At 43.4% G+C, this 19,759-nt stretch overlaps 2 protein-coding genes across 3 annotated transcripts; one reads left to right on the forward strand and one right to left on the reverse strand.

The window, feature by feature from the left end:
- Positions 1-1,562: 1,562 nt before the first annotated feature.
- Positions 1,563-4,672, forward strand: LOC139408920 (melan-A). The gene is made up of 5 exons (XM_071153380.1): positions 1,563-1,663; positions 2,115-2,203; positions 2,440-2,536; positions 2,829-2,930; positions 3,742-4,672. Exons 2-5 carry the CDS (start codon positions 2,139-2,141, stop codon positions 3,808-3,810), a joined length of 333 nt encoding a protein of 110 aa, XP_071009481.1. The 5' UTR covers positions 1,563-1,663; positions 2,115-2,138; the 3' UTR covers positions 3,811-4,672.
- LOC139408919 (uncharacterized bromodomain-containing protein 10-like) lies at positions 4,659-16,864 on the reverse strand. 2 transcript variants are annotated; one of them, XM_071153378.1, is made up of 8 exons: positions 14,707-16,864; positions 13,332-13,532; positions 10,289-11,880; positions 10,062-10,117; positions 9,823-9,912; positions 9,404-9,519; positions 9,123-9,301; positions 4,659-8,886 (listed from the first exon to the last, which is right to left on the reverse strand). In XM_071153378.1, the coding sequence occupies exons 1-8, from the start codon at positions 15,396-15,398 to the stop codon at positions 5,372-5,374; spliced, it is 6,441 nt and encodes a 2,146-aa protein (XP_071009479.1). In that variant the 5' UTR covers positions 15,399-16,864; the 3' UTR covers positions 4,659-5,371. The 2 variants fall into 2 exon arrangements, with proteins under 2 accessions (XP_071009479.1, XP_071009478.1); XM_071153377.1 differs by having other exon boundaries at positions 10,062-10,120.
- Between the last annotated feature and the right edge of the window lie 2,895 nt (positions 16,865-19,759).

Genomic DNA, 19,759 nt, shown 5'->3' on the forward strand with positions numbered 1-19,759 from the left:
TAAGACACTAACAGCTTACAGACGGTAAGCAATTAAGGTCACAGATATGAAAACTTAGGACACTATAGAGGCCTTTCTACTGACTCTGAAAAACACCAAGGGATGATGGTCGGATTTGAGTTTATCGTCGAAGGAATGAGCGTTACACTGAGGCCTGTACTCTGGAGCGGGATCGATTTGGAGGCGGAGGGTCCGTCATGGTCTGGGCCGATGTGTCACAGCATCATGGGACTGAGCTTGTTGTCATTGCAGGCAATCTCAACGCTGTGCGTTACAGGGAAGACATCCTCCTCCCTCATGTGGTACCCTTCCTACAGGCTCATCCTGACATGACCCTGCAGCATGACAGTGCCACCAGCCATACTGCTCATTCTGTTGCTCATTCTGTGCGTGATTTCCTGCAAGACAGGAATGTCAGTGTTCTGCCATGGCCAGCAAAGAGCCCGGATCTCAATCCCATTGAGTACTTCTGGGACCTGTTGGATCGGAGGGTGAGGGCTAGGGCCGTTCCCCCCAGAAATGTCAGGGAACTTGCAGGTGCCTTGGTGGAAGAGTGGGGTAACATCTCACAGCAAGAACAGGCAAATCTGGTGCAGTCCATGAGGAGGAGATGCACTGCAGTACTTAATGCAGCTGGTGGCCACACCAGATACTGACTGTTACCCCCCCCCCCTGTTCAGGTACACATTATTCCATCTCTGTTAGTCTGTGGAACTTGTTCAGTTTATGCCTCAGTTGTTGAATCTTGTTATGTTCATACAAATATTTACACATGTTAAGTTTGCTGAAAATAAACGCAGTTGACAGTGAGAGGACGTTTCTTTTTTTGCTTTTTTTGAGTTTATGTTCTGTTGCAGTGCTCATTGCAGTGGTTTACAACTTGTGAGGCAGAAAGTAATCATATTGTGCACCCTACAGACCAATCCTTGGTACTGCAAGATAATCTGAAAGTAGGCCTACTATAATGCCAAAGCAGGCAACAAATGAAAAGGATATTAGCCCTACACTATCAAGAGCATCCTACTACATTACCACTACAATACAATAAAACACGTGATCTTATTCACAGGAATTATAATAGGTTAGGTTAGAATTACAAAGCAATATTTTGGTATTATTTTAGTGATTCATTTTTTGGTCATAATTTCTGGTGACATGTACAATGTTCAAGATATCAATAGTGTGCAATAAAGGTAGGCTACATAGTTATTTTGATGAACTGAAATGAAATAAATGTACTCAAATGATATTGTGAATTATATTAAATATTTTAATCCTTGATGTGTTACTTATATATAAAATAGGAATAAGTGTTTATGAAGTTTCCCTTAATTCATGTGAATAATGAAGCGTGTTGAGCCTGAGCGCCATGTCAGACAGAAAGAGTCAGCAGATAAAGTTTCCATAATCGAGTCCATAATATAAATTGTGTTCTGGCTCCAGGACTGGAGGGGTTTCACGCCCATTAGTCCAGTTCAATGGCTTTAAGTATGAGCGGTGGAACTCGTGACGGTCATGAGCATTCCTTTCCTCCCCTCACAGTTCTAACCTTTTCTCAAGTCAGAGATTTAAGCAAAGAAAAGTGAGACTGAGAGCTTTCGGGAAAGCGCTGAGAAGCAATTTAGAAGGACCGGACCCTTCACAATCTAATTATCTACTTTAGGTAACTTTTTCTACATAAACACAGACCATTGATGGACAGGTCCATTCAGTTTTCTTTTGAACTAAGAAAAAAATATTTTAAATGATTACATTTTCAAAATGATCAATTTATTTCAATATTGATAGAAGCTTAGGCTATACAATGTTGATCAAGATTCAGATTTTCTGTTAGTTATGGTACAGGCTACATTATGATGCTGCAATGAAATAACATTATTCATAGCCCTACAGAAAATATTCTAGGATATACAATGTAAATATCTTCTGATATGTTGATGTTGCTTTGGAATTTAGCCTAAATTAAATTTGTAGCTATGTATTTTTGCGGCAAAATGGCCAATATACTTGACCAGTGGATTAGCCTATATAGTTTAGCCTGTTATTGATGTTGAAATAAACCTGTAATAACGGTTTCCTACCGTTTATAATGGTAATTGCATCATGTTCCTCAGGTGTATAAGTCTGGATGGAAAGAGATGCCTCGCGGTGACTTCAACGTTTATTTTGCAAGCAGAGGAGGACAGCATGTCAGGGCCGAAGAGTTCGTGGAATTGATTGAATCTAACTAAAAGAAAAAAACATGAATTGAATTGATGTTTTCTGATATTATTTGTAGCATTAAACTGGTAGTTAGAACTGTGTAGAATATAGGCCTTACAGACATTCAGAAAACGCCATTCGATTTGTTATGCCATCTTATATCTTAAAATGTATCCATTGGTGAAGAAAGTATTATTCATTTATTCATAATACTACATTTTGTTTGGTGCGCCACAGGGCAGCTGGCATAGCTCTGTTGGTTGTAATTCTCGCAGCCCTTCTCATCGTCGGATGCTGGTATTTCAAGAGGAGAAGCGGGTACAAAATGATCAGGGTAAGAATTGTCCAAGCTGTAATTGCTTTGCATGACAAAGGGTCCATATCTCTATGGTATAAAATGGCTTCATCTTCTCCCCTCTCTCCTTCACTTCATATGAAATGATCTGAAGAGAATAGGCCTAAAACAGGTGAAAGCAATAGGGATATACATTATATGTATCTTTCACCTGTCCAGTTCTTTCACAGATCTAAAGGAGATGGAATAGTGGCAATAGGTAATCGGTTGCTGTCCAACAGGGTTTATTCCTCCTGTTCCCCTTACTAACGTTGCTGTTTTCTCCCCACAGAGCCCAAGATCAGGGTCCCCGCCAGGATTCAGCGGAGGACAGTTCAGCCAGCGAAGAGCTGCAGCAGAAAACAAGATGGGCCTCAGTGAGCTCCGACCTGTGGTAAGAGACTCGGACTGGATGTACTGGGCTTGTCAATGGTCAGAACTTACTTTTTTTTTTAAAGTATTGATGTTTTATTGAATGTAGTTGTCCTCTATTGCTGCGTTTACACAGGCAGGCCAATTCAGATATTTTTTCCACTAATTGAGAAAAAGATCAGAATTGGGCTTCCTGTGTAAACACAGCTGCAGGTTTAAATCTGTGTACAAAGACAGAAGTGAAGAGAGAGTTTCTGTTTATGCGTAGTGGTGGAACCAGGATTCGATCACATGCTGCAGACATGGGCAGTCATGCGCTGGAAGGCAATAGTGTGACCAACCCATGGCCATGATCATAGCATACTGTATTCATTCGACTATACACACCAACACAACCATGAAGGAAGGGCCTATAGTTCCAATCTCCATGACTTTTCCTGGAATTAAAGGGTTCTTTGTGGAATAAGGGGCTGCCTGGTGCAATATGGCTACTGGTGGTGCAGTCAGAGATTATGTCAGACGTCAGGAGGGGATTACGTTCTGGAATTCATAGGGCCCCAAGGGGTGCATAATTGTACTTGGAAAGGGCATATTTCGACATAAGGGCTTTTCACAAGACTGAGCCGAACCAAGCTGTACTGAGCTGACCTATGCATCCATCATCATTGCAGCAATCATTACGAAAAGGACGATGTGAAAATAAAATATCCAAGCCAGCAGTTTGGTTCGTGTCGGTACAATACTGTGAAAAGGGAAATAGTATTTCAATTATCAGAGGGTTTTATCCTGGTTGTTTCCTAAATGGTGTGTGTATTTGTATTGATGTGTTTCAGCTTCCCAATGCCCCTCCTGCCTATGAGAAGATCTCATCAGGACCCCTACCTCCTCCCTACTCGCCCTAATAACAACAGTCCTCTGTGGGATAACCAAAAAGATTAAACTTCATGTGTTATGTCATTAAACACATGATCAAACTTGTGAAGAACAAATATTTTGCACTCTATTCACTATCACAAGTTTATAGAAGTATTCTTCCATATTTTTTTTTTTTTTTTGGGGGGGGACACACTGTAGTTTCATGTTAATGTTCTGACCTTTTAGCTCCACAAGCTTTTATTTCTGAATGCTGCTCAAAGAACAAGACTTTCTATCAATCCCTGTATATCTAACATAACAATGTTGTACTTTGGAAGTTGTTTGTTCATTTCAGTGATGACTCGGCGGAAGCTAGGTTCCCAACAAACCGGATGTTCCGGTTTTCAGGAGGAATGGAAAGCGAGCCTGTGACGCAACTTCCGCTTTTGGACGTTTACAAGGCGACGCTCCATCTTAACTCCTCCTCCACATTTACTGGATTGGTTGAACAGTGCAGAATAGAACCTCCCCGGACTATTTTTTTCCTTCTCGTCAAGACCAGTATGTAGGGGACCTAGTATCAGGTGTTTATTTTATGCCTGCTACGTTACATTATTGACAACCAAATGTGTAGCAGCAATTGAGAATTCTTCTGAAGTTAATGACAACAGCTTACCGGCTTGATTGTTTGCTTATATATTTCAAAATGTACTTATGAGGATTTGGAAAGTATACATTTCAATAAAGAACTTAATTCACATGAACACCACAAAACTCTTATGGAGGACAGTCGCACCATTTATTTCCATGCAGAAATGTCCACAGTTATCCAATGACAATGTACCCGCTAAATATTTTGAGAAATCTATGATAGGAAAAATAAATAAATATAACTTCCAAAATGTTTTATATGGGCTTCGACAAATCATTTAGAAGTTGCACTTCAATCATGTAAAATGCTATTTTGTCCCAAATAGTTGCTGGAAATGGAAGAGAACCAATGTAATTACATTTGGACACTGACCTGCCTATTGAGTAGGCAACACACATCTGAAGAACATACTACATTAGGTCTGAGGGAAAGTCCTAAGAGTCTGGTAGACAGAATAAAACAAGTGCTGTTCCAATCTAAGGAATTAAAATGGATATAATTTCAGAATTATATTCAATGTCAATTGAAAAGTATTACCGTCACTCTACCCTGCAATCCTAGCAATTTACAACATATGTATTACTGGCCTTGAAAAGGTTTTAAAAAAACTAAAAATGTCCAAATTCACATTTAAACTTTGTGAGAAGGCAACCCCAAAATGCTGTTAGCTTAAAGAAATAGAAAACCATCACAAATACATTTCCACCTACATTTCTTGAGCAAACTGAGTCAACTATAAAGTTTATCTAGCATCGCTTAAAACACACTCAGATATGCAAAGTAAAAATGCAGCTCAACCAGGCAGTTTCTCAACCAACCCACCCCCCCACCTTCTACCAAAAACCTTCTAGAATGTTCTAAAGCAGTCCAGAACACAAAGTTATCTGGAATATGTGTCTGCTTCATCACATCACACTGGTACTGGCTTTCAATCTCTTTCATTTGATAGATCCACTTCACTCAGCCTGTGTAGGCATTAAGGGATTGGCAGTATTTGCGCTAGGCAACGGCACTCTCCCAGGGGGGTTAGGAGTAACAACCAACGCAGCCAAAGACTTGTTAGCCATCTCTGGCAGGCCTGTGATGGTGGTAGGGCCTCTAGCCAAATTTAAAACGGCACCATCAGGACTCACTAGTAGCTTGGTGGTGGGGCTGGTTGTTTGTACTGCTGATGCAGGTGCCTGTAAAGGCTGCAAAGGGGGCTTGCCCAGGCCCAGTATTTGCTGCTGCTGAGGATTGGATAAAACAGTGGGCATGCGGATAGTCTCTGCCGGCATTACCGTCCTGATAGGTTGTGCTGGTGTCATGATTATAGTGCAGTTGGATGGAGACACAGTTGCCACAGGAGACGCCTGTTTGCTACTGAAAGCACTCCCGATGGATGGTATGGTTGCCACGGGTAGAGTCTGCATCCGGGAGACAGTGCTCCCTATTGGGGGAACAGCTACCGCCGGCAGCACCTGTGTCCTGGACCTGGAGACCACTCCCATAGGTTGCATGAATGACATTAGCTGCTGTGCTTTGAGTGGTGTGTTGACACCAAGTGCTGTGTGCAAAGGGAGCTGTTTTGATGGGTTCTGTGCAACTCCTGCCATTTGAGCTGCGCTGGGACTTCCTGGCAGGGAAGAGAGTGAGAAGCCGCCCATCCCTTCAGGTTGAGTTAAATGTGGAGCTGCAACCACATGAGTGTGTATGGTGGCCGGAGCAGGGAGCCAGTGTGAAACTTGTGGAGAACTGTTGGTGGTGGTGCTGGTGGGCGATAGTGAGGCTCGAACAGCCACCATCTGGCGAGGGACAGTGAAAGAAACAGGGATAGAGGGTCCAACTTTCACAGTGGATGGTGCTGCCAGGGTTGGGGATCTAAGTGCTGCTTGTTGAGGCTGGTGTGTCCCGGGTGGTCTGGCCATTCTGGGGCTTTGTGCAGGTAGGGCTAGCCCAGGTAACATTGGCCCTTGTGGTACACCGGTGGCTGGGATCGCTCCCCTGGGACTAGGAGCTGCCACAGGCACGGCAGGGCTGGAGATTATGAGGACATGCTGTCCAGGCCCAAGGCCTTGAGGAGGAACAACAAAACGGGTGTTGTTGAGGAGAATCTGAGTGCCGCCTGCAAGAGTAGCAGTGGTGTTGATGACAATCTTTTGTTGCAAAGTGGTGATGGTGCTGGAGACAGGATTGGTATTACCAGCTGGCTGTATAGGAGAGGACTGCTGAGTGGATATAGAGGCAGTTGGAGACTGTGGAGTGTTTAGCATCTGAGCAGGTGTGGCGACACCGACAGAGTTCTGAGACTGAGAAACCTGCGCCGGTGATGTGAGGAGGGATGTTTTGACAGGGCTTAGCGGTGTAGTGACTGACACTGGTGTGTTGCTGGAGATCAAACCTCTGATTATAGAAGACCCTGGCTGCCCAGCTACCTTGATTTGATTGGGGATCACAGAGGATGAAGGGATGCCTTGTAGTTGAGATCCAGTCAGCAGTGTGGAGGATGGCAAATGTGCAGTGCTAGTGACAATATGAGACGATGGGGTTGCAAGAAGGCCCGACTTTGAGGCAGATACAAATGTTTTTTTTAAAGTAGATTGTGCGAGTGCACTAACTGTCCTGCAAAGGTTTGCCTGCTGTGGTAGCCTTATCTGAGAACCTGGAAGCAGATTGATGCTCTGGACCTTATTCAAAGCTCTGAAGTTAGCGCTGCCAATAGCTTGACCGAGGTTGAGTCCGATCTTCATTGCTTCAGTGGGTATCGACATGGTCGGGGATTGTGTGGTGGGTCCAGACACTGATGATGCCGGTTTTGGATTACCTGTAGATGGTGATTGGCTGATAAACATGAAACTTTGACCTGGAAGAGCAGAGGGAGCCGTGGTGGAAGTGACTTTGGTTGCAGCCACAGACGTGATGTTTGAGGAGGGAGAGACCAGGATGAACTTTGTGAATGGGGGGGACCTACCCTTTTCATCTGGACCTACCCTTTTCAGAACAGGTTTGTTGACACACTGGACCAGAGACGTCTGGGTGGCACCTGCTGGTTTACCAGGTGCAGTGACAATGCTTTTAAATAGCTGTGTGTTAACAGCAAGTGTAGATGAAACAGTGCAGCCCTGGTTTACAGCAACGTTAACATCAGAACCCGCGGTTTGACTTGTGGCCATTGGAATGACAGCAGTGATCGGAGACTGGCGTGTAGTTGTTGAACTTGTGGCAGTTGAAGACCGTAACAGTGAAGGTCCTGATCGCGACTGGGCTACAGGTGAGCTGGTGACCACAGGGACTGTAGTGGCAGCAGGTGGAAACGTCTTGGACACGAGGAAGGCTTTGAACTGTGGAGAGATGGTGATGACAGGGCTGGCAGGTATCGAACCAGGTCTACTCTGGTCAGATGACTGCACCTTGACAACACCAGTGTTGCCCCCCCTAGTGGTGACTAGAATGGACTGCGAGTCCCTGATGCACACAGTCTTCAGCTCTTGTTTACGGTCCGGAGGTTTGCTTGGATCAGTAGATGCCGCACTGACGGGGTTGGATCTATTTGGTATAACATTTTGGGTAGTGCTACTTGCTTTGCAACCAGGGAGTTGGGCAACCTTGTAACCTGGAGTTAGAGATGTCTGCAACCTAGGAGAGATGGTAGTTGAGGGTGTTAGGATCCGGTTGTCATGACGTTGAGGCATGGTGAACCCAGAGCTTTGTGACAGTGGAGTGGAATCTTTAAAGGCTGGGACCTGGAGAGTCCTTAGTTGCTGGGGCAGACTTTTATCCTCCGACTTTTGAATGAGCATGTTCGATGGCAGGATGACCACTCGTTGCATTATCTTATTCCCTGTTTTCTGGTCCAGGATTGGCTGTACTTCGATTTTCACAGGGCTCCCATCTTTCCTGACCAGACCCATGCCCTCAGGTATCTTGTATACAACCTGTATGGGGCTCTTTGGTATGGGCGTGGTATGGACCGTCTGTGAGTGTTTAGATGTTGGTGTTGTTGGTCGTGGTAGGTATCGAGAGCTTTGTGGTAAAGACGGTTGAAGTTTGGTAGCTTGCATGGAAGAAGCACAGTCCTTGCTTTGTGCCTGACCAACATGGCGGATAACACCTGTACCAGGCTGATGATGAATTAAGGTCACTTTATTCCCTACACTCTTAGCCAGCAGGGTATGTAGTTGAACAGGCTTGTAGGCCCTTTGGAAACCAGCCATAGGTGTTACAACAACTGGGCTGGTCTCTCCAGCCCGCTGTGCTGCTGGATTTGTTTCCCTGGGTCGGTTTTCCATTTCTGATCCTTCAGGAGAAGTTGTCATCTCGTTACTGCCAATCCTGCCTCTCTTAATGGGACTTGGGTCCTCGTCTATACCGCTGTGCAGGCGCTTCAAGCCCCGAGTGGAAGGTCTATGCTCATTCAAGGTCAACATCTCTTGTCTGGTTACCACGGTGAAGCTGCCTCTCAATGCCTCTGCTCTAAGCTGCACCGAGTCCTCTGCAAAAAACAACAACAACAAAAGTACAACGTATTAATTCTAAAATGCCCTGACAATTTTTATTATGTGGTTTCAATGCATATTTAACATTTAACTAGATAAATGATTAAGAACACATTCTCTACTACAATAACGACCTAACCAAGAGGGTGCAGGTTAAACACACTACCTCCTTAGTATATGCTGCTCCTGTGATTTATTATTCAGTTGTAGCAACAAATAAAGCACAATTTACCTCCTGTCCACAGAATTCTCTGAACTGTCTGGTCCTGCTGTTGCAGTTCGTCCTCTTCAGTCAGCCTAGTGTCGTCACCTGTGCTTCTGTCCACATCCTCTGCCACCCACTCCTCTCTGACAAAGTTGTCACAGTCGGGGTGCTTTTTGAAGTCATCATAATCCTTTTTTAAACGTAGCCTGTGGGGACAGATGACATAACCGGCATCGGGGAGACAGTTATGTGTTTTTGCCGGACACAGCTTTTAGGTTAATATAACTGCCTTCAGGCAAGTGCCTTACCTGTTCCTATGGAAAGCCTTGACCAGTTTGGGTTCCCATGGGGAGAGCTCGTTGAGCAGCCTTATGAGAGTGATGTGCAGGTCTTTTACGGCTTCTCTCCTGAAATACCACCTTTCCTGTAAAACCATTAAAACACATGACGTCAAGAATAAACAAACCCCATGCTTGAAAGCATTAACCACTGTAGTTCGTATTCCCCCTCTTATTCTCGATGCCGTATACTCCCATAGTAGACAAGCTATAGAAATGTGTTCCCTCTATCATTAATTTTTTATTCTTATTATTATTTTTTTTTACATTGTATCGATGTAATCCACCCATACCGTGTGTAAAGGTTGTTTCTGTCGATAATGCTTTTTTGACACGGTATAGTCAAACCAAAATACAATTTAATTTAATTTTTTTATTACTTTACTAACAGATCTCTTTTTGGTGCTCTCCAGCTCATCCAGCTCATCCTCTGTCCTGCTGATGAGTTCCCTCAGCTCCTCTAGACTGGTGCACACCAACTGGATTAAGAGCGTAGAGAGGCAGATGGGGAAGGGAAGGAGAAAGACAAATCAGCATGCATTGATTCAAATAGCATATTCATTCCTATTCCGTATTTTGCATTAAAACAATACAACAACAAACACTTGTGAAAAACTGTGGGGCTTACCCTAAATCCGTGTTCAACTGGGAGTTGAGGTTTCTTCTTTGAAGACAGCTTTTTTCCTGCTGAGAAAGAATATTATTTTACTGAGTAATTAAGACATCAATCAGCCAAAGCATTTGAATTCATTTTAAACAAACAGTCGGGTTTTTACATCATTTGGCCAAACAACTGCAAAAGCTTGATGTAGGAAGGCAGGAGTAATGTGCAAAGCAGAAAGTTATTTTACCCACCCATTTTGCGTTTTTTACTCTTGTCCTTTTTCTTGATGTTGGTAGCAGCTCTCTGGAGGGTGGATTTAGCTGCCTTGGCCTTGCAGAGTCGGGTCCTGTCTGGTCTGCGCTGTCCACCTGCTGCACGTACCTCCCTCTTTTTTTTCCTTTTCTTTTTCTTGGCCCGAATCCTGTCCATGTTATCCTCTGTCAAGTTCATCTTGCGGGTGTGGCCAGCCCCAGAAGCTGAGGTTGTTGATGCCTTGTTCTTGGCACAACGGCAGCGATGATTGTCCTCTGACTTTGCCCCCATTCTGGAGACACATCTTGGACATGGCCTCAGCCCCTCAGTGAGTTTGTCCCCGTCGACTTTAACATCAGTCTGTCTCATTGGTACAGCCACACTAGGCCTACCTGTTATCTCACCAGGGAGAGCAGGGAACTTGCCCGTATAGCTGTGTTCCCCCACACTGAGACGCGTCTCACATGACTCTGAGGATGACCCAGAGGAGGATGAGTCCGACCCCTCTTCCTGTTTCACCTGGAGTCTATCAGGCCTACATTCCACTTCCTGTGGCTTTTTCTTCACACACCCTCTGCCCACAAAGTCCTTGATATGTGAGGAGGGAGTAGAAGAGCCAGTGTGTCTGTTCTGTTTAGGCTTATAGTCCTCCTTATCACCATCCTCTACAGAAACAGAAGAGTCCTCATCCTCCTCCATTCCCCACGTGTGAAACTGCCCACCCCTGCTTGTGCCCCCATTCTCCCCTTTAATCCTACCACCACTCATTCTGTCAGAACCAGGTTTCTCCTCATAGTCCTCTGTCTCCATGGAAACCAGATGCTCAGAGTCCTTCTGCTCGTCCGAGTCCTCTGATATTCCCTCATCAGGCTCCACCCGCCTGACCCAGACAGCTGGAAAGGGGAAGTCCGGGGGCATGCTGGCACTCTGGCAGTAGATACGCAGGTCCGCCCCGCAGAAATGTGGGAAGTGGATATAGGCGTTCTCATTCCCGTCATAGCCCAGGATGGACTCGCGGCACTCGTGGATGGGCTGGCCCAGCACAGCGTCCTGCACATCTTTCTGGGTCTCATACACATTGTCACACAGGCCTTTGAGCAGCCACACACGCTGAATGAAGGGTAAGAGATGGAAGGGGTTCTCCTCCAGGGGACTAACCTCCCCGGTCGTCCTGAAGAACTGATGGGAGAGGCCGAGCTGCTCAGCCATCCAGCCCTGATCCTCCGCTGTACCCATAGCATAGTACCAGCCCTGCACCCTCTGACGCAGCTCGGACTCCCAGCGGCGGTATGTGAGGGCTGGGCGGCGGTGGAGCATCCCTCTCCTCTGGGGCTGGCAGAGAAGTGAACTCATGATCTTGGAGAGGAAGACGCTGCAGCGAGGCATGAGAAGACACCGCTCCAGCTCAAAGAACACTATCTCTGGGAGGTTGAGAGCTGCCTGGGCCAGGCAGAGGAAGTGGCCGATGGCAGGGAGTTCCCACAAGGTTTTCACGGGATTCTGGGCCACCTGGGAGAGAAGACTGCGCTCCCACTCCTCTACTTCCTTGGCTGAGTTTTCCTCCGCCTCCTTCTTCTCCAGCTCCCGCTGCCTAAAATCAGAAATGAAGGATGAGTTGATGAAGCAGATATGGGTCATTCCATTTGATTTCAATCACTTTCTGACCGCACCACTTTTGATTTGAACAAAACACTCTATACAATAGTTTGACAACCCTGTTCGTAAGCTTTTAAATGATATCAAACTCAACCTTGTATTTTTTCCAGTGAAGACAGATGTTTCATTGTAGGATATGCAAAATGGGCCAACTTTGAGCACCTGTATCTCCTAAATGTTTTGGCAATCAGGTCCAAAAAGCTACTTTCTTTTTATTTATTTTTAATTTTACCCCCTTTTTCCTCCCCAATTTCGTGGTATCCAATTGTTTAGTAGCCACTATCTTGTCTCATCGCTACAACTCCCGTACGGGCTCGGGAGAGACGAAGGTTGAAAGTCATGCGTCCTCCGATACACAACCCAACCAAGCCGCACAGCTTCTTAACACAGCGCGCATCCAACCCGGAAGCCAGCCGCACCAATGTGTCGGAGGAAACACCGTGCACCTGGCAACCTTGGCTAGCGCGCACTGCGCCCAGCCCGCCACAGGAGTCACTGGTGCACGATGAGACAAGGATATCCCTACCGGCCAAACCCTCCCTAACCCAGACAACGTTAGGCCAATTGTGCGTTGCCCCAAGGACCTCCCGGTCGCGGCCGGTTACGACAGAGCCTGGGCGCGATAAAAAGCTACTTTCTGACCACTTCTACCATTTAAGTTGACATTTGATAGTGGGTGGACCGGCAGCCATCTTTGTGGTACTAATTGGACTTTAAAAATGTTAATTCAATTAAAATGTCAATTATGTACCAGCTAAATTGCAGTGGTCTGAAGGGATATGCCCATTATATTTATATGGTTGAAATGACACCCACCCTGCATTCACCAGTATGCAGTCTCAAAATAGGGTCTAAATTACAACATGTGAAAATTAAAGTTGACTTTTCAAATAAATGATCAAATAATCTGGCATCTGTGTTTGTAAGCTTTTAAATGACACCAAACTCAACCGTTTATATTTCCCAGTGATGAAGACATGGATGTCTCAATGGTAGGATATGCCAAATGGATCCACTTTGAGCACCTCAATCTCCTAAATGTTTTGGCATTCAGGTCCAAAAATGTACTTTCCGAACACTTCTACCATGGGCTAATATGTATGGAAGGAGTGTGGTCAAAGTTTTTGAAATCAAATGGAACTACTAAAAACTGAGTCTAACAATCACAGCCACATCGTTGATATAGTCATACACGGAATTAGAATGAAATATAATAAAACTTGTTTTTGTAATCCTGTATGTATAGTGTCATTGGATTAAGTAGTCTATGGAATTTGTTTGTTTTTATTTTGACCGTGGAGGGAATCGGGACATAGAAAACCCAACATCTGCCTGGCCAGGCCTTAGCCTCGGGCACTGGAGCATTACATTTCATCCATATCTAACCTCTTCTCTTCCTTGGCTTTCTGCTGCTCCTCCAGCCTGAGTGCCTGGATCATGATGGACTCATTTCCCCCCACTGTTATAGTTGCCAAGCTGCGAGGCACGGACCTCCGTCTGGTTGAGGTGCCCACAGGCCCCCTCTCATCCTCTGTCCCGAAACGACCCTTGGAGGTCACCGCCAGAGTGGTCTTCTCTCGCAGCATCCTGGTTGGGCAGGTTGATACAAACAGAGCATCATAGGGTTAGGGTCTCAGTAGTTTCATGGGTCATGGATCAAACAAACACTACTGATGTCAAAGGTTAAAATATGTAATAAAATAACTGTTGTTTTTTTGTTACTACTATAGCAGCAAATCAATATCATTGAATGTGTGTTAAGTGTGAATGAATGTAGCCTATGTACAATATGTAGGTTTTGTAATGAATGTACACCATTTTCCAAAAGTTTGGGGTCACTTTCAAATGTCCATTAAAATAACATCAAATTAACATAAAATAATAACATAAAATAACATAAAATTGATCAGAAATGCAGTGTAGACATTGTTAATGTTGTCAATGACTATTCTAGATGGAAACTTTTTATGGAATATATACAGTTGAAGTCAGAATTATACATACACCTTAACCAAATACATTTAAACTCAATTTTTCACAATTCCTGACGTTTAATCCTAGAAAAGATTCCCTGATTTAGGTCAGTTAGGATCACCACTTTATTTTAAGAATGTGAAATGTCAAGAATAATAGTATAGGGAATGATTTATTTCAGCTTTTACTTATTTCATCACATTCCCAGTGGGAATGAGCCTGTAATCAAACCCACAAATGCTGATGCTCCAGATACTCAACTAGTCTAAAGAAGGCCAGTTTGATTGATTATTTAATCAGAACAACAGTTTTCAGCTATGCTAACATAATTGATAAAGAGTTTTCTAATGATCAATTAGCCTTTTAAAACGATAAACTTTGATTAGCTAATTGGAACACAGGAGTGGTTGCTGATAATGGGCCTCTGTACGCCTATGTAGATTTTCCATAAGAAATCTGCCGTTTCCAGCTACAATAGCGTAGCCTAGTGGTTAGAGTGTTGGACTAGTAACTGAAATGTTGCAAGTTCAAATCCCCGAGCTGACAAGGTACAAATCTGTCAGTTAACCCACTGTTCCTAGGCCATCATTGAAAATAAGAATTTGTTCTTAACTGACTTGCCTAGTTAAATAAAGGTAAAATTAAATGTCTACACTGTATTTCTGATCAATTTGATGTTATTTTAATGGACAAAAAAAAGTGTTTCTTAAAAATAAAAAAGGGCATTTCTAAGTGACCCCAAACTTTTGAACGGTAGTGTATGTATGCAAGGCTTGCACTTTCTTACCTTGACAGCAGTGTCAACTTCTGCTCAAGCATAATCTCCAATTTCTGCGCCTGTTTAGAAATCCAGTGGTCGACCCCATGGTGTCTGTAGCAGTTCTCTAACATCAGCCTGAAGTCTGCCACAAACTCTGTGATGGTTTCATACTCCCGGCTAACAAACTTCTCCTCCATCCTTCTGAAACACATGGACTGCTTAAGTTGACCCTCAGCCCTGTCAGTGTGGTCCTTGAAGCCGATGGGGTGCAAGAATGGAGTCGTAATGCCTTTGTGCTTTTCCAGGAGAAACCCGTGAAATATCCTATAGGCCTGCTGTAACTCATAGCTAAGGTCTTCTTCAACTCGAACTGTGGTAGGTATGTAGACCTCAGGTAATGACAGGTCGTTTGAGATTTCAGGCACCCCATGTCTTAGTGCAAAATCATTGGTAGAACAACCGTGGGAAAGAACATTTACATTCTCCAGGGAGGTTCCGTTGCTGAGTCCTTCGGTGACTAGCCTGCTGCATTGAGTGCGGTGCCACTTTGAGTCTGATGATGATACAAGGTGAACTTTCTGCTGCTGAGACCCTGAACACAGTTCACTCCGACAGTCTTGGTTGAGAGAAAAAAATTTACTGTGGTGGCTGTCCCTTTTGTCTGACATGTCGTTTTGTGGGACCTTGGATGGGTTGCAGGTATCAGTTTGCACTTTCATGTTGCTGGCATCCCTGTATTTCAATAGGGCGTAGCTAGCTAACCAACTGACTAAAACTGTCCCACTTTTATTGGGTAACCTTGCTAGCTAGCTGACCGCAGCAGTAGCATAACGTTAGTACGCTTTGTTGCCATCTTTGAAAAGCAGCTCGCACAATTGGTAGTGGATATTATCTCCTGGCAATTACATTAGGGTCACATACATAACTTGGCGAGCTAGTCCTTCCTTGTTTGACTCTTAAAAACATTCACCGGCAAGTGCAATAAGGTTGACAATACAGTATCAGTGGTAACTAACTTCAAGTCAGCTAACGTAGCTGCCAGTAAGCTAGCGACCAGCTGGATACTGTAGCTAGCCAACATGCCTTGGCTAGTGCTAGCTAGCTACTAGTTGGTTAACGGGACATTCTGAGAAATGTTGTGTTGGCGTTAATTTGATAACTAAATAAACGAATAATGTTAGTTATGTGGGGTTTATTTAGTTAACCGATCCACCACAAACTATCTAGCAAACGATTAACAGTAGCCAAGTTCACTGGCTAACCGGTAAGGCTGACAGCAAGCAAGCAGTTAACATAATAGCTAAACAAAGTGAAGTGTATTTCAACATTTGCTAACGTTAGCTAGCTATTGGTCTTCCTTTTCTTAGTTTGGTACGTTATGATGGGACCGGTAGTCTACAGAATGGAGAAATATATCTTAACTTACAAGGCCATTACAGTAGCTACCCCAACAATCTGCGACTTCAGTTCGCCTCCAATACAAGCTACTACAGTAGTAGCCAAATTGTTAGCTAGCCGTCGTTGGCTGTCTCCTCTATCCGAGCTCATTGTTTCCAATCATAGGCCTGCGTCTGTACTGTCCGCAGCAGCGTTAGTAGGGAAAATACTGTGATTTACAGGAAAGTTAGGCAACACAGCAATGAATCCTTGCTATGATGAGCTAACGAAACAAGCTTAGTAAGAAAGATAGCGATTCGGCAAGATAAAGCTTGCTATGTAGCTGGTAGCTAGCCCACGTTAGTGGGTTAGCTAACGATTAATGTAAATGAACTTGAACATTTCTCAAACAAGCTTAAACTAGCTAATGACAAAGTAGCTTAATAATTGTAGCGATTTTGCTATCTCAGTCAACTAAACGGTCTCCAAAGTTAAGTAGCTAGCGGTTCGGTTACACTATAGTCGAGAGGCTATGCTATCAAAATATTCCCCGAACGTTGTTTCTTCGCAACCTCCTCAGTGCGGTGCACCCTGACGTAGTCGCGTGTCACATTATATTTGGGTTAAAAATATATATTTTTATTTGGGTTTCATAACGTAGATATTTTATTTGCATCGGGCAATATAAAGCCAATGTTAATCGAATTTTTCAGAACGACAGACCTTATCAGCTCGGGGATTCGATCCAGCAATCTTCCGGTTACTGGCCCAACGCTCTAACCACTCGGCTACCTGCCTCCCCTTGACTGGAGAGTAATATGGTAGATAATGCTCACTACACTACTCACCTATCCTGTTAAAATTGGTTTCTGAGTTTGTTTTTTTAAAATCAGAGGACAAGCATGTCAGTTTTTCCATGTGCAATTCACGTGAGGCTGATGGCAAATTGACCAATAATTTAGAAGGTTCAGTGGGGTCAGTCAAGCTTCATCAGTTCATAGCGGTTGACATATGCACCCTGGAGCCTCATTTAACAAAAGTGTGTGTGCACAAAAAAATACAGACTTTGCGTGCGCCAGTTTTCCTGCAAAGCTTGGTATTTATCAAATCAAACCAAAGCTTTATTTATACAGCACATTTCAGACATGGAATGGAACGCAATGTGCTTTACAGGAAAAAAACTATGAAAATAAAAGCTTAAATATTTACTACACAACAAACATATGATTAAAAAAGAACTGAACAACTAAAAAACTATCTAAGGAAAAGCAAAAAAATATGTGTTTTGAGATCTCTTTTAAATATGTCCACAGTTTCAACCACCCTCAGGTTCTCTGGCAGGCTATTCCAGAGGCTGGGGGAATACTAACTAAAGACTGCCTCTCCACAATCACATTCCTAATGTGTGATTCGAAATTTTGTTCATAATCTTTATTGTCCGTCAATTAAAATGTGCGGCAAGATTCTCTCTGTTGCTTTGGCTCCAACAATAAGTACCTTGTTCTCGTCTTGATTTAGCTGGAGGAAGTTGGGAGCCATCCAGGTATTTAAATCAAGAATACAGTCTAATTTATTTGTGGAGCTAAAATCCTATCGTGAAACAGAAATGTACAGTTGTGTATCGCTTGCGTTGCAGTGAAAATCAATGGTGTGTTTTCTGATAACGCTGTCAAGGTGTAACATATATAAACCGAACAGTACCAGACCCAAAATCGAACCTTGTGGAACTCCACATATGATATGTATTTTCTCTGAGTTATGTTCACCAAGAATGACAAAAAACGCTCAACTGGTTAAATAGGTCCTAAACCAATTTAGAACCGAACAGGATAGACCAACCCACCTCTCCAGTCTGTCCTGAAGGACATCATGGTCAACAGTGTCGAATGCAGCATTTAAATCTAAGATTACAAGGACAGAGAGCAGGTTGGCATCTGTGTTGGCTCAAATACTTTTGCACTTTAACTAAGGCTCTGTGCTGTGGTGTGCATGAAAACCAGATTGGAGTTTTTCCAGAAATAAAGTTGCCATTTAGCTGTTTGAACACCAAGTTCTCCAGAATTTTGCTTAAGAATGCAAGGTTGGAGATTGGCCGAAAATTGCTAAAAAACTGAATAATCTAGATTACTTTTCTTCAGAAGGGGTTTCACCATAGCAGTTTTAGTACAGTGGGAAAATGCCTGTGGAGTGATTAACAATAGCTTGCACTTCTTCAGATATGCAATTAAAAACTGTTTTGAAAAATGTGGTGAGGAAAGTATCGAGAAGGCACGCAGAAGGCTTCAATTGTGATATCACTTTCCTGAGCATGTCTGTGTCAACCAGGGAAAATAAATCCATAGTGCCTTTGCATGGAAGACTACGGCACATACCATCAACTTTCTCATCAGGTCTTGGTTGACTGATACCCAGCCTAATGTTTGTTTTCTTATCTCTGAAATATGCCGCAAACTCATCACATATATATGTGGCGTGAAGTTCACATAGGTTTGCGGGGGTAGGATTTATCAGGCCTCAATGGTCGAGAATAGCACTCTCGAATTATTCTGATTAATCGCGATCAAATTAGAAACTGAGGTGATCCAATTAGCATTTCTAACTGCCTTGTTATATATGCCAAGTTGCTATCTCAGAATATCATAATGGACCAGCAACTTTGACTTTCTCCACTTATCACCGCTGAACTGACTGGAAAGTATGGATATTTCCACGCAAATCTCAGACCATGCGTATGCACAGCTTTTAGTGGTTGATCAATTGTATTGCAAGCAAAGATTGGTGCACGGGAATTATAACAATGGTAGGCTGATAAAAACGTAGGTCTAATGATAAAACTGATGCATTTACCGTTGCCAAGAAGATCGCATAGCAGAATGTCGCCTAACATATTTATTTTACTTTTATTATTTAGGCCTAAATCATAATCATATTTCAGGGCATGTCTCTCCTTTTCTGATATGACTGGTTTATTCCCGCTACACGACGAATATTAGACTACCGTTTATCCATCGCCCATTCAAAAGCCATAGCCAACCATGCTCGAATGTAAATAGACCGGTCGCCTATGACAGATGGGTGCTATCTAGAACCTTAAACGGGTTTTCGGCTGTCCCCATAGGAGAACCATTTAAATAACCCTTTTTGGTTCCAGGTAGAACGCTTTTGGGTTCCATGTAGAACACTTTCAACACAGGGTTCTACATGGAACCAATGATGTGTATAGACCCTAGATGACTGACAGGGGGCGCTGTAATTGAAGCCACCGCGCAGCCTTCATAAACTCCTCAATTATAAAATAAATAAATAATTGGATGCTGTAGAAATGAATGTATTAACGTCTACATTCATTTTTGACACGTTGGTTATATGACAGACACCTTAATTCATACTTTTAAATTATGTGAGATAAAGATAAAAATGAAAAAATATGTTAAAACATTTTCCTTTTTTTTAGAGAGTACTAATGGTGCTGTCCCCACTACAACACAAAATACTTAAATAAATGTAATTGTATACTTTAAACATGTAATTGGATGACTGCTGCTACTAGGGAGTGCCAATATGGCCAACTGGTGCCTTCAAAGCCAATACATACAGAAGCATCAGCAATCCAAGATTTATGTATGTCATTGCATGGAACCCAAAAGGGTTCTATCTGAAACCAAAACGGGTTTTCCTATGGGGACAGCCAAAGAACCCTTTT

The sequence above is a fragment of the Oncorhynchus clarkii genome, chromosome 5 (assembly GCF_045791955.1).
Source record: "Oncorhynchus clarkii lewisi isolate Uvic-CL-2024 chromosome 5, UVic_Ocla_1.0, whole genome shotgun sequence".
Taxonomy (NCBI): Eukaryota; Metazoa; Chordata; class Actinopteri; order Salmoniformes; family Salmonidae; genus Oncorhynchus; species Oncorhynchus clarkii.